We start from the raw sequence: 14,189 nt of genomic DNA, 5'->3' as shown, positions 1-14,189 counted from the left end.
GGTCTAACATGGTAGCAAAGAGCACAAAAGGGAGGAATCATTCCTGAACTGGATGTCAGTGCTTTACAGACCACTCATGCACATTTTCCAACGCATACTGGGCCTGTTTACACTACTTAAAGGACAGGTTTGGTATTTTTGAAGTCCAAGTTATTTTTCACAACGATGACATATCAATTTGACAGATGAAATTGTGTTCTAAAATGAAGCACATTTTCTAAATTAAAAAAATAATAACTAGCTCACTCCAGTATTCACAAGCTTGTTTCTAAAACAGGAGTCCCGTTTGAAAAAAAAAGGCCATTTTTTCAACTGTCAAGCCACCAAATCCACTGTTACAGTCACATAGACAACTAATAAGCATATTGACCACATCTTTACACTGAACATGCTGCATTACATCCATATGAATGGCTGTTTGGTGGAGCAAGCTATTTGTATTAATAGAGAGCTGTACCTTGTATAGTGGCCACAGGATTATATTTTATATGTTAATCTACAAAAAAGGTGGGAATGGTGGGGTTCCCTTCTATAAAAATATAAACTTAAAAAGGCCTGGTTAGCACTTTTCCCCCCCAAACATAAGTGGAGCCCAACATGAAATTTCATCGCTTAATAAGGTCTGCCTTTGTACAGTATGTGAAACCAGTGTCAAAGGGAATGCCTTTATAATCATTGAGGTGACAATGTATAGGGGAAGCATTGCTTTTTTGGGCCCCACTTTCAGAAACGTACTGGACTGGTGAATAATAGTAAATGGAACAAAACTGACAACAATTCATTTGGCAGGCAATTTTGCAATTGGAAAGCATGATAAGCAGTAAGGGCTTTTTTTAGGGATTTTCAAGGTTTTCAGTTTTGAAAATAAAACAGGGAATATTGCTTCCTAGAGTCTTGTTTACACTTCAGTGTTTACTCGTGATATTTTTATATAGCTACCTAATACATGTAAATTAGTGATGTGCTGATATGAAAATTTCTGGCTAATACCGTTGGCAGATTATTGAAAAAAAATTAAAATGATACCAACTGTTGTCATTCAAATAAACAACCCTTATCCCTTGTATTCGTTCATCCTTTCCAAAATCTGATAAAGCACAAACCATATTTATATTTAAAATAATGAATTTAACAAAAAATGAACTTACCTGTTCAATTTCATCAGACCCAGCGATACCTATAAATATATAAATAAACCGCGTTCAGAAAGGTTTTTTTTGTGTTAAACTAACCACATTGAAAATGGTAAAGTTTTATTGCCATTTTAGTCCTGTATTTACGAAGTTTAGGGTTAGAACTTGAAATGCTTAAAATCAATTCTAGATTTACTGTAGTAAACCCATATATGTGTCAAACAGAATATACAGATTTATAAAAAGTCATTCTAAACATAATGTACAGAAAATAAAGAAAAATGCACATGGAGGGAATGATAAAATGTTTGCTGTAAAATGTAATTCTCACACTTATTTTGAAAGATCTTATTGAACAGAAAGAAATTCAGTAGAAAGAATTCATAGCTAACTGAATCTTTAATAGTTACTTTCTTTACTGGCTTGGCACAAACTGTAAATAATGAAAAGCATATACAGTACTTCTATGTAGCTTATGTTGTATGCAGAGTCTACACACATAAATAACTCCGAAAAGTCATTACATTGTTCTTTTATTAATTAGATGGATTGGCATATTCAATTTCAGGGTCCCAGACAGCCAAATCTCTTTAGAATCACAGTATTCATCCTTACTACGTTTGTACAGGAGGTGAGTGTGTGAGTGGAAAGCTAAACGGCCCACAGACTCTAGGAGAACCAGCGGGAGGAAAGGACAAAAAGTGACTGGGATTTGAACCCGGATTTGTGTTTCTGTTAGGCAGCAATGCTAATTACTCAGCTATTATGTCACCCCAAAGACAGCCAAAAATGAGAGGCAAATATTTAAATTTAACAAGCAAAAATATACAATTTAGTAAATAAGATTTATAAAACAGAACACTATTAGGATACATTCATGATCAACACACAGCTAGGCTATATGATTCATTGCTTATATGTTATAGGTGTGTCAATAGCAGATAAAGGAAAAAGATATAGATTTAATTCTTATTTTTCGTAAAACTTTCCCAGTGAACAAGGATAGCAGCGTGGCAATAGCTAACATTGAAGACATATTAAAGTATTTTAAAGAATGTATTAACATACATGACAGATTAAAAACTCAGACAGCAATCACCAGCTGAGGATTGCACTTAAATTAGCAGATCAAAGTAGCTAATGATTGTACTCAGAAATATTTCTGTTTTGGAGATCATCACAAATTGTGAAATTCCAAAGGCAGAGAACTAAAAGCTAATCAAAATGTTACCACACGGGTAATATACACCCAGAAGTGGCTTCCAATACATTTTTTAATTTGCAAATTTATTTATAACTATTTTATCAACTTCAATAATAAGCTTAATGATTCCTGTTTTCTCTATTCAATAATCAAGATCCAAATCCTACCATACTCTTACAATTATTTTATTAATGTCCTCCCCCTTTTTTATTGTTTTGAAGAAATCTTGGTTACACCACTGTCACGTGATGGTAGCTACTGGAAACAACTACCATCAAGAGACAGCCATCTTTATTTTTATAAAATTTCAAAAATAAAGGGTTGGATACAAATGATCAGAAAGGGTTAACAGTGTCAAACTCCATTTTCCTACTAAGCTGGGTTTTATCTGGAAGAAAAAACAAAAAATTCTATACCTGGCTGCAGAGCTCATGGCATTATTTATTTGAATTTAAGACCGCTTTTAGTTGGTGGTCCATAAAAAAAGTTTTCCAATTTAAAACTCCAAGGAATAGGCCGTAGATAAGTACAGAAACACAGAAAGCAATGGTCCATGGTGTCAAGATAATTTTATGAATTTTGAGATTTCAGAATTTTTACAATTTGGACATCAGTAGGGGAGACACCGGAATGCATATAAATTATTAATGTATATCAAGGAAAAATGAACACTTTTCAATTAATGCTGAACTGGGTAGTTTAAGAGATATCCTGCTATAAAAAAATCTTTATGAAAGGATCTATATTACTAAACGACAGTTTAATTTATGCACGGCGCACGCACCAAAGCGCATGCGCACTGCGCCGCAGTGCCCCAGAGTCAAACGCAGCGGCTTCCCAGAGTCAGTAGGTGGCGCCCAAACAACACAACCTGTAAACTAAACTTCCTCTAATCCACTGTGCCAGCAGTCTGCGTGGCATGTTTGAATCACATAACGGTAATTCAGTAACAGAGAAACAAAAACGAGACCTCATGGATAAAAACAATAAACGGAGGCTCCTACAACGCGCTTCACAAACACCAGAAGCAAAGAAGTCACGGCTCCAAAACGAAACACGGACGGCGGACGCACCGAAGCGCAGTCCTCAGAGTCAAACCCAGCGGAACTTGCTCTAATCTACTGTGCCAGCAGTCGGTGCCAGCAGAGGCAAAGGAGTCATGGCTCCAAATGGAAAGAGCTCAACGATTTGTAATACAAAACCAAGCCCGTACTTCCCAGAGTCAGTACGTGGCGCCCAAGCACCACAACCTGTAAACTACACTTGCTCTAATCCTCTGTGCCAGCAGTCGGTGTGGCATATTTGAATCACATAACGGTAATTCAGTATTAAATGTAAGTTGGATTATGCTTCCTAACAGTAAACAACTTCTACCTAACGACACAGCCACAGAACAACAAAGACGAGACTGCATGGATAAAAACAATACACGGAGGCTCCTACAACGTGCTTCAGACACACCAGAAGCAAAGACATCACGGCTCCACAATGAAAGAGCTCAACTAACGGAAATACAAAACGAGCCCGTATGGATAAACACAATGAGCGCAAATATGTTTATTTCATTAAATGAACTTTCCCAGGACGCACCCACCCTCCATCATATTTCATCCCTCCAAATATCGGAGGGAACAGAAAGTGATTGCCATTCTTGGATTTGCGATTCTTTCGAGAATCGCGGGCTTGCTAGTAAGAATATAATTCAGACTTGGGTGGACTCTTGGCAAATGAAGTATAGCATACGAAAATGAAATGTTTTCCACATATTTACTATAAGAACACAGTGGGATTGTGGAGCTAGACAGTAAATGTCAGGTAAAAAAAAAAATTACAGAGTACACAGAAGCCATTAAAATGAATTATAGAAAACTGTGTTATATACTGGATTGTAAAGAGTATAAATCATTGATCATTTTATTACATAACACATTTGTGAAGCCACAATTAGTATACTGTATTTAGCTTTTATGACCAATTTAGAAGGACATACCAGTAATAAGGTAGGGTATGACTTACGACATAGAGAAAACTGGCCTTGGCATTCAGCAGATTACCCTCCAGAGCATTTTCAGGGAGGCCCAGGGTGGGCAGAGACAGCGTCATAAAATATTGTATGCTGAAGAAGCAGGGAATGTCTGAAACTGCCATTTCTTGAAGTCTGATACAAAAAACTCCTTTAACATTGTCCCTGCAATCTCAGTATTTTTTATGCAATACTAAAATCCATTACGTTGTGTTTTTTTCTCCCGTCTTTTTTAAGTAACATTTCCCTTCAACGTTAATTAATTCTTGGTGTTTCAAGTACACTTGTGTGTGTTTTGGCTGCCACTTCAATGATAGGAGATAACTTCAGATTTTCACTACAATCTTTTGTATTTGTATCATCGAAGAGTGTTTCAGTCTCACTGTACTTTCTTCATGCTATAACAACTTCCTCTGGATTGACATCAGAACGTTTCACTGTTCTGCTGCCACTTTTGCCTTTTCTGTTTTAGCAGACGCAGGTGTGCTAAGATTCTCAAAATGCTCTTCTTATTATCAGGTTCTACAGCATTATTATATATACTAATTATATTCATAAAGGAGTAAAAGGTGGATTTTGGTCAATTAAAGCATTGTCGCTTGATTCTAAGCTGGTTATCTTCTGAAACTATTCATGGCAAAATAAAGTGTGCACTTTTCATAACCATGGAGTAAATGGTGAACTATCCCTGCCTATGGTGGCATCATCTGAAATAACTGATTTTCCCTCATGCCCTTAGGAAGTGCAAATTTAATTCCACTAAAATTCTAACACTCAATCTTTAAGCAAAAAGGCTAAATAAAGTTACTAGTGATTTTGTTACAGACAAATCTGTAAACATTACGGGTGTCACTGAGACATGGCAGCAGCCAAACAAATCGTACTTATGCAAACTACGCCATCTATCTCCTAATTACTCTATACAACGAAACCACACAATTCTGGGCATGGTGGTGGTTTGATCATTTCATTTTAATACAGACTTTATAATTAAGGAAATTCCAGGTCATACTGTTCCTTCATTTAGAAATATCTGGCTTTTAAAGTGTGTTATTTTTGTTTTAATATACCATTCTCCTAAGTTGTTCTTCTTGTTTTTATCTGAACTACTTGAGCTGATTGCATCCACTTGTTTTATGATATTTCCAGTTATATTAAATTAGGGATTTTAATATTTATATTGAATTGTCCTGCGGTGGGTTGGCACCCTGCCCAGGATTGTTTCCTGCCTTGTGCCCTGTGTTGGCTGGGATTGGCTCCAGCAGACCCCCGTGACCCTGTGTTCGGATTCAGCGGGTAGGAAAATGGATGGATGGATATTGAATCTCAAGATTGTACACTTAGTGCATTTTTTTTCATCCTTCTTTGTTTTTTGACCTCATACAATTGGTTAATTTTATCCTTTATAGTCAAGGTTATATTTCAGATTTACTTACTGCTTTAAGGCAGAATGATAAAAATATAACTGATATCAATTTTGAGGACTCTTTTCACAAGGTCATTTTATTTGAGGATCATTTTCCCAGCCATTGCCTACATTCAAACATACTGTTTTGCTTGGAAATATTAAATTAGTAAATCTGTACAATGTTATAGTTAAGACCTCTGGGGCCCTAACTTAGGTTGCTCTACACTTTCAACTTCTAATCTAGTTACATATTGTACTTTAACACCCAGATACTCTAGTTTAATGTAAAATCATATATTGTTACCTTTGCTTGTTCCTGTTCTTGTTATAGTCATAAGCTTTGTGCCATACAAGCTCAGGGAGGCCATTTTGAGTGCCCAATTACAAAAACTGGGCTGGACGTACACCATAAGATACTTAGAGCATATCACCCATCATACAGAGAAGTGATGCTCTCTGTCAGAATGTCCTGTAAAATTCTTAATTGATTACATCTGGTAATTGGAAATACATTCTCTGAGATCCTATCTTTAATCAAGTTACTTTTAATTCTACTACTTTTTCTAGTACTGACCTTTCAAATTTTTTGCATGTCTGTACTGTACAGATAGCAATAGGGCTCTTAATTTGCAACTAATTAGTCAAGCTTTGGTAAAGTCGTCAGCTTTGATGTTTCTAAATGTTTTTCTCACTTTCTCATCTGTTAATAAGCATGTGATTAGTTTTCCTACTTTTCACATTGCTGATATAATTAAAATAAGCAAGGTGATTAACACTGAAGTTGTAAGCCAACTTAATCTCCTATGGATCCTGTGATAAAACAATGCTCTCCTGTACTTTGCCTCTCATTGTGAATACCGTGAAAAGTTCTCTTTCCTTGGTACTTGCACAATTTGTTTTAAAATATCTGCAGTTAGATCTTTTTTTTTTTTTAAATAAAGCTGTGCTAATTCTGAATGTTAGCCTAATTATAGGCCTGTTTGTGAGATTTTGTGAATGTGTTGTGGCTGAACTACTGCAGGCCTGCAGACATTTAAATGATCTTTTGTAATCTATCCAGTTTAGTTTTTGCTCTGGTCATAACACCTAGACGGCACTGTTAACAGTGGCCTAGTGATCTACTGTGACTTTTATTAATGGACCTTGGTGTCACCTTTTCACATATTCTGTACTTCAGCAATGCTTCAGTGCTTAAAAATGCTGCCTACATAAACATAAAAGAGATTGCCTTAGAAAGGCAGCAGTTTGTTGCATTGGGATCTTATGCATATCCCACGGTACCCATCGCCCAATCTTTGTCACAGGGCTCAGTTCTGAGTTTGCTATTGTTTAAATTCTATGTATTTCCTCTGTGACATATTGTTCTTGCTCATGGTCTGGATAATCAGTGTTATGCTGATGATACGGAGATCTAAATAAAAACATTCATATTCCTTCCATCACTGCTCTGATTACACTGGTCTACAAAAAATATTTATTGTTTGCTACTGGGAACTTCAGAGCAGCTCTCTATGAAGTTTTTTTACACTCATTTCATATATGAAATCAGAATTAAGCTAGCACATCAGATTTTTGAGATACACATCATTGCCGTTTTGACACTTGAATATCAAAATAATATATCAATACGATATCTAGAGTTTGGACTCTGTCCCACCTAAATTGTTTAAATGTGTTTATTCTGAAAACAAACCAGAATACGATACCAGAGACGCATTAAAACATGTTTATGTCAATTCACCTCAATATAAAAGCGAGGTCAGTGTGCGCAAAATTGTCTGAGGCACTCGCTTTTGCGCTTGTACTACACATCTGTCTCTCTTTGCATGAACCAACAGTAGTCACCCATCATGCTCGGAGTAAATTTTCCCTGATATCAGTTTTCCATCACCTTTATATCTTGATGAAATCTTTCAACATGCTCATCTCTGACATCGCTTAGATTTGGTGGAAAAAAAGTCGAGATGAGAATGTAAAAAATGCATCTTCAGTGACATTCTGGCTCCCGTAAGCTAATATACTTTCAGCATATTCTCCACAAGCTCTGTATAATTCTCTGCTCTGTGACTGCCAAGAAAATTCTGGACAACCTGCATGAATGAGGGTGCTGATTCTGTTGGCTTTAGTTTCCTTTTGAACACATCATCAAGCATCAGTTCACGCATTTCAGGGCCAATAAAAACACCTTCCTTAATTTTGGCTTCACTTTCTCGCGACCAAACTTATTTCTTAAAGGCTGAAACGCATCGCCTTTACTGTCCAGTCACCCTAGTTGTCCAAGACCTGGAACATCATAACTAAAAACTTTTTTTAATAAAACAGGGAAGAAGCTTAGATATTGCTCATCACAAAACAACTCTTCAGTTGATGAAGATAGATCACTTTATGATAATGGTTGGTGATATTTCTGACCAGGTTTCAGTTTTAGATAGATGTTACATTTGATTCCTCGATGTTGTTTGTTCCTCATTAGTGAAAACATCCCTTTTTCAGCAAAGGAATTTAGCCTCAGACAATCTTTGACCTTGGTACAGACCAAGTGTTTAACCCTCGCTTTTAAAACTTTTAGGCTGGACTACTGTAGGGTCTTATTTTATGAACTCCCCAAGTCAGCTGTAAATAACCTGGTGAATGACCAGAAATGTACTGAGGAAATTGCATAGGCAGCCAGTTGTGTCTCAGATGTATTACAACATAGTCCTGCTGACTTGCAAAGCCCTAAGCAATCTAACTCCATAGCTGAATGTTTCCACCAACAAGCTGGTCTGACCTTTGGTATCTCCACACCAACCCTGCAGAATGCTCTTCCATAATGTCTTTGCAAAGTCCGATCACTTCTAGTTTTTAAAAACTGACTTAAACATATCAGTTTGTGAAAGTTTAATATATTCTTATAATTTTTATTTTTCTTGTGCTTAGTACCACATCCATGTGCTTAGAGAAGAGCAATATACACAGACACACACACACACACACACACACACACACACACAACCCTGGACATGGCTCCAGACAGTCGCGGACCAGGATTCAACAAAACACATAGAATATTTCTTTACTATTTAGTAATTTGTTGTTTTTGGAGACTTTCTTGGGCTGATGTTAGAGAAATATGAACATCAGAGGACTGAAAGAATTTTGTTTTTACGTTTTCTAATTATTATTTCAATGTAATTATTATCTTGTATCTTCTAGTAATAATCTTCTGAAGTTCTCATACTAGGACAATTAAGTGTTAAACTGCCATTTTATATTTAATTTTTTTCCTGGTCTTGAAAAGGGAGTTTTTAATTTCTTGCACCCATTTGGGGTTTGGAGTTTTAATTATGCATGTTAAGTTTTCTACATTTCTTATTTTATTTTGACACTGACTGAAGATGCTCAAAAATAAATTGCATTGTTTCCTTGTTTTTAATGGGTGCTGCCATTTGTTTAATCATTGCCTTGGTAACTACCTGGAACTGTCACAGTGCACAACATCATTAGGCTGATGTGCTAAAAGTAGGCCTCAATGACCTTCATTATCCAAGACTGCAGGTATACCAGACCTCCTTGCACTTCTTAAATAAACTTTCCATTACTTCTTCTCATGATTTAAGAATTTTGCTTGTCCTTTTGACTTCGATTTTTAGTTTTCCTTTAGGTTATGACACTTATTTTATTTTGATTACCTGGTTACAATCTTTGCCTGGCTCCCAACTGCATTTTTATTCTTATCTCTTATTTAATCATTGCTTGATTTTTTCCACTATCAAAAGAGAAGTCTGTAACAGATAGAGAACAAATCTTGTTTGCTATAGCACAGTTTCACACTATAGTTTCACATCAGCAGATTAACTGGTTCCACATCACCAGACTTCAGATGGCTCAGACAATATTGGATAATTTAATCTACATTAATGTCCATTCATGGCAAAACTTACCTTATGAGTGGAGCACTGAACAGTCGATTAACCATGAACTACAAATTGGAGAAACAGCACTTGACAGTTTCATCCTAATTCTGTTATTTGGGGTTTATAGAAATGCAATAATCTTCTTCATTAACAGTTGTTGCTTTGACAAAGATTTGTGCTTCATTTATACAGCCACTTACATTAGGTAATTCATTTAGCAAGCTCTTTTATCCAAAGTAACTTATAAAGAGTGAAATCTAGTGGAGTAACCGTCTATTGAGAGGAGTACGGCTACAAGTGTTACACAGAAAATTGCCTAAATAAGTAAAAGCAAAAGGGAAAAGCTGGTAGTTTAAAGTGCTATAATCAGTATTAAAAGCCATCGTTGCCTTATTCCATTAAAGAACTTCAAATTGAAACTGCATTAACAAATACAGTATATAGGTATGGATATGCTTAGAAGAGGTGAATCTTCAGAAGAGTTTATTTAAAAGGCGAGGTAATCCACAGAAGGGATGAAGTTGGGTATCTTGTTTCACAACCGAGTCAATTATCAGTTTTTATTGTTCAGAAATGCTGTTTTTTAAATTCATTTGCCCCACCTGTGATTCTGAGTATTTCCTCTGATGGTGGTTATTTATTTCTGTCTGAGGAACACAGCCCCTGTGTGTGTGCATACACGGCTTCAAAGTTAGGCAAACCTTTCAAATTGCTTTTCTGATGCACCTCCAATTGTGTAGAAAACTGCCATTAGCAAAAAAAAAAGTCTCACATAAAAAACAGTATAATTCATGCAAAAACATTCTCTGTCTAAATGGAGTCTAATTACAGTATGTTTACTGTACAGAATTTGGCAAAAGAGTTGTGCTTCTGTGTCGCTTGTTCATTCGGGAAGAGGCACAATATTTTCAACATTGTATCGTCTTTTTCTGCTTCTTAAATACTGCAGCTGGGATCACTATTTCTCAAAGGAAATTTATACCTTTTCATCTTAAGAATGGATGCTCTGGCCCTTAATTATTGACGCTGCAAAGTGTTAATTCTTCATGTTAAACTCTTTTCCTGGTTAGTTTCAGAGCATTGGTTGCCTCAGCAATTGAGCCAGAGCAGAAAAATCCTGAGCTCATTCCAAAAAGCAGGAGTTGGAGTTGTCCGCATCTTTGGCCTCACAAATCACTTAATTCTGGGTTAATATGTTCCAGCAATACAGGCTTGGCTAAATCTTGGCTTTCTGGAATAATATTAGCGAGATTTCTGTAAATCACAATTTACATTAGATGGATTTCACACTAAGCCTGCTGATTGGAACAGACCTGCAGCAAGAGAGTTGGCAGTGAACCTATCATGCATGTGTTGAAGATGTGTGCCAAAACTGAACTATTCAAAGAATGCATACATGGAAATAGGAAGACATGTCAACGTCACACAAGAGAATGGTCCATAATTTCAACCCAGCGCCCTGGTGCTTTGCATCTCATTAACAAGACCAACTCCACACTATAATATTTTCTGTTTATTATGACTTTAGGAAGGCTGCTGTTGTACAACAACTAACTGCATAGTGAAGAAGGGTTCGGTATGGACTGTAAACCAGGTTCACCAGCTTTTTGATTTTACCAATGAAAAGCATTTGAAAACATGTTCTGGAAGTCTTGGGTAATTGTGTGTTACTTCCAAACTATTGGTCCACAACCGATTCTCATTTTCTTTTCATATAAAACCTCCTTCCTTAGTTCACATCCCAATCTGGGTGGTGTGTTGTGTGGCGAGTGCGGCAACGTGCTGTAAAATCAGCGCCTGCCCCCAACCATAGTTAGCAACAGTTATTTCTTTACTAGATTATGAATGTTGCCATGACATTTCAGTATTGAAAGAAATTTAAAACAAAACATAATTACAATGTGTTCTGTACATCATGGCAATATATTAGACAAAAATTTTTTTTTATTTTAATTTTCAATAAACATGGTGAACTATATGTGAGGTAACACGTATGATATTTGCATTTTAGTTTTTTTTACAAAACACATATTTTATCATTATTTCATCACAAGCACATTAAGTAAAAAGGTCATGGTACAAGATTTCTGAAAATCATTCTGCCATGGCTGTAATGAAATAAAATGTAAAAAGTTCAACTGCATCTTTCTATAGTATTCGTACTTTTTTCCAATTTTAAAACAGACATGTGACTTAGTACGCATCACATCATGAGTCTAAGGTGGTCTAAATTCGGATACCTTATTTATTAATTATTAATTCCTAATGTCTTTTCTTTTCTGCCACTAAAAAAGTCATTTACTGCAAAAGCCTATTTATTACTAGGAAATCAACATCTTAAATAAAGTTTAAATAAGCAGAGTGTACTCATTACAAAATAAATCAATAAACCAATTTGTTTTATTTATTTCACAAAAACTATGCCTCTTTCCTCTGGGAAATAACATTAAAATAACCACCACCTGCTATGAAAATCTCTAGTTAATTATTCAGAATTTGATCATTATGTGCAGAACACTGTTCCAAAATTGCTGCCCTATTTACTTAATCAGCTTCTGAGCTCAAAGATGATATAATACACGAGAGTCTATTTGGTTAAATGCCAACAGGAAGAAACATAAAGCTCAAATAAATGGATTAGTCGGTATTACAGTGATACAGTTCTGCAAACAGAAACACTTACTCTACACGATAGTAAAAGTGTGAAAATACAAAATAGCTATTTCACCAATTTAACTAAAAATATTTTCAAAGTTGGTATTTTATATTTAAAAAAAAACTGCATGTAATTCATTTAAAATTATACACTCTTACTGCGGGACAGGTTTTCTAGTGCTTTTCCAAGCTTCCTGCTTTCCTCGAGGATATGATTCAGTTCATCAAAGTCGTGGCTTTCTGGCTTTGTTCTCCAGTCCCATAAAGGATGCTCAATGGTCCTTGGCACTAAAATATATTTAAAAAAAAAACAACGCTTTCCTTCAATGTTAAAAATTTGGCTAGTTTTACAATAATAAAGACAAGTAAAATCATTCTGACAGACCTACCGTGTACACACAACTCATTCTATCAACTGCTTTACGTATGTTAGACCTACAGTAGTTTAAAGAGGCTATTAAGTTGTTTGCGGTTTCTGTATAATTTTGTTCCAGTACTATAACAGTGTAAATACAATTTTACCATATACTGTGTACTAACTTTGGTTTCATACAATTGGAAAGTCAGATGATGGCCAGTTGTCCTAGGTCAGCATCATTATAACTTTGTCTGTTGTAAATGCCATGAACCCCAGCCACTAGGAGATTACTTGCTCCAGGAAAGCTATTAACAGGAGCTTTTGCTTTCCTCTCTACCATTGCCAACTGGCCACATCTCTATTGTAACACCTAAGGTGAGAAAAGGGGTTTGTCCTATAAATGACGGTTTAACAAAATAGGACAAGGAGGTACTGGGCAGAGCAAAAGACTAGTCAAATATGGGCTGGGGTTAGAGCCAGAAAGATAACAATCAAAGCCAAAATAAGATCCAAAAAATTCAAAATCAAAACTTGCATAGTGAGGAATTAACACCAAGGAAAACGACAGCAAGCACCATAAAGTTTTTCGGCTATTATGTTAGTACTAGGATGTGGGGGAATCTGCACTGCCATGTTTTAATAGTCATAGCACATCACACATCACAAGGTGTCAAATCGCATGAGTGGCACCAACACATAATAAGGTGATGATCACATCCAGAAACTCAAAATGGTGGCAGATAAAAATTTAAATAATAACTTAAAATTCTTCAATAGAAATATTGCTTATACAAAGCAAAGAATCACACCACCATTTTTAATATAAAGAAATAAATTGCCTGTTGGCCCTGATAAACGTGTTTATGTTTATAATAGTTGAAAGATTTTTTTTCCCTACATTGTTATATTACAGTTTTAAAGGTGTAAGCACTTAGATCTGTACACAATGAACAACATCATATAAGAATAAATGGAATCAAACTTATTACATTTAAACTAAATTCACTTTAAATTTAAATTTACATAATTGTCTAACTGGAGCTTTCTCAAATGAAGTCAGCACTGAAATGGGGTTGAGCAAGACAACAGAAATTTCCAAATACAGATATAAAGATATAATTTTATTTACATACTGCCTTTCCAATTCTCAACCTGCAGAGAATAATATAATACAAGGTGCTTAAAAATTATACCTATTGAAGGTACTATACTAAGCACAATGTCACTTTGGAAGCTGCTTGCACTTCAGAGAGAATAAACGTAAAGGACAAATCAGTGCATGTCTGAGTCAGTGGACAAGAGCGTGCCTCATCCATAGTCGGTGTAAACATGTAACAGTAACACGCAGGCGGCATGAATGGAGACGGGAGGCAGACGGTACGCATTGTTCTCTGCTTGCAGAAAGCGTGTCCTGCAGACCTGCCTCATTTCTTGTCACCCACCTGATGGTAGCTCCCTGCAAACTTAAAATCGATGAAGTGGTTTCTCTGCTATACATTGCCATGCAGCCTC

At 35.9% G+C, this 14,189-nt stretch overlaps 1 protein-coding gene across 2 annotated transcripts in view; it reads right to left on the bottom strand.

Moving 5' to 3' along the window:
* The window catches only part of c6h8orf34 (chromosome 6 C8orf34 homolog), a 446,972-nt gene that overhangs the window by 284,116 nt on the left and 148,667 nt on the right, over positions 1-14,189 (bottom strand). For both annotated transcript variants that reach the window (XM_051928738.1, XM_051928737.1), the window contains exons 4-5: positions 12,479-12,607; positions 1,149-1,177 (exon numbers count right to left, since the gene is read on the bottom strand). In XM_051928738.1, the coding sequence (XP_051784698.1) occupies positions 1,149-1,177; positions 12,479-12,607 (158 nt within the window). The remainder of the gene's footprint in view (positions 1-1,148; positions 1,178-12,478; positions 12,608-14,189) is intronic.

This window comes from Erpetoichthys calabaricus, chromosome 6 (genome assembly GCF_900747795.2).
Source record: "Erpetoichthys calabaricus chromosome 6, fErpCal1.3, whole genome shotgun sequence".
NCBI lineage: Eukaryota > Metazoa > Chordata > Cladistia > Polypteriformes > Polypteridae > Erpetoichthys > Erpetoichthys calabaricus.
This window is presented reverse-complemented; position numbering and strand designations above follow the sequence as displayed.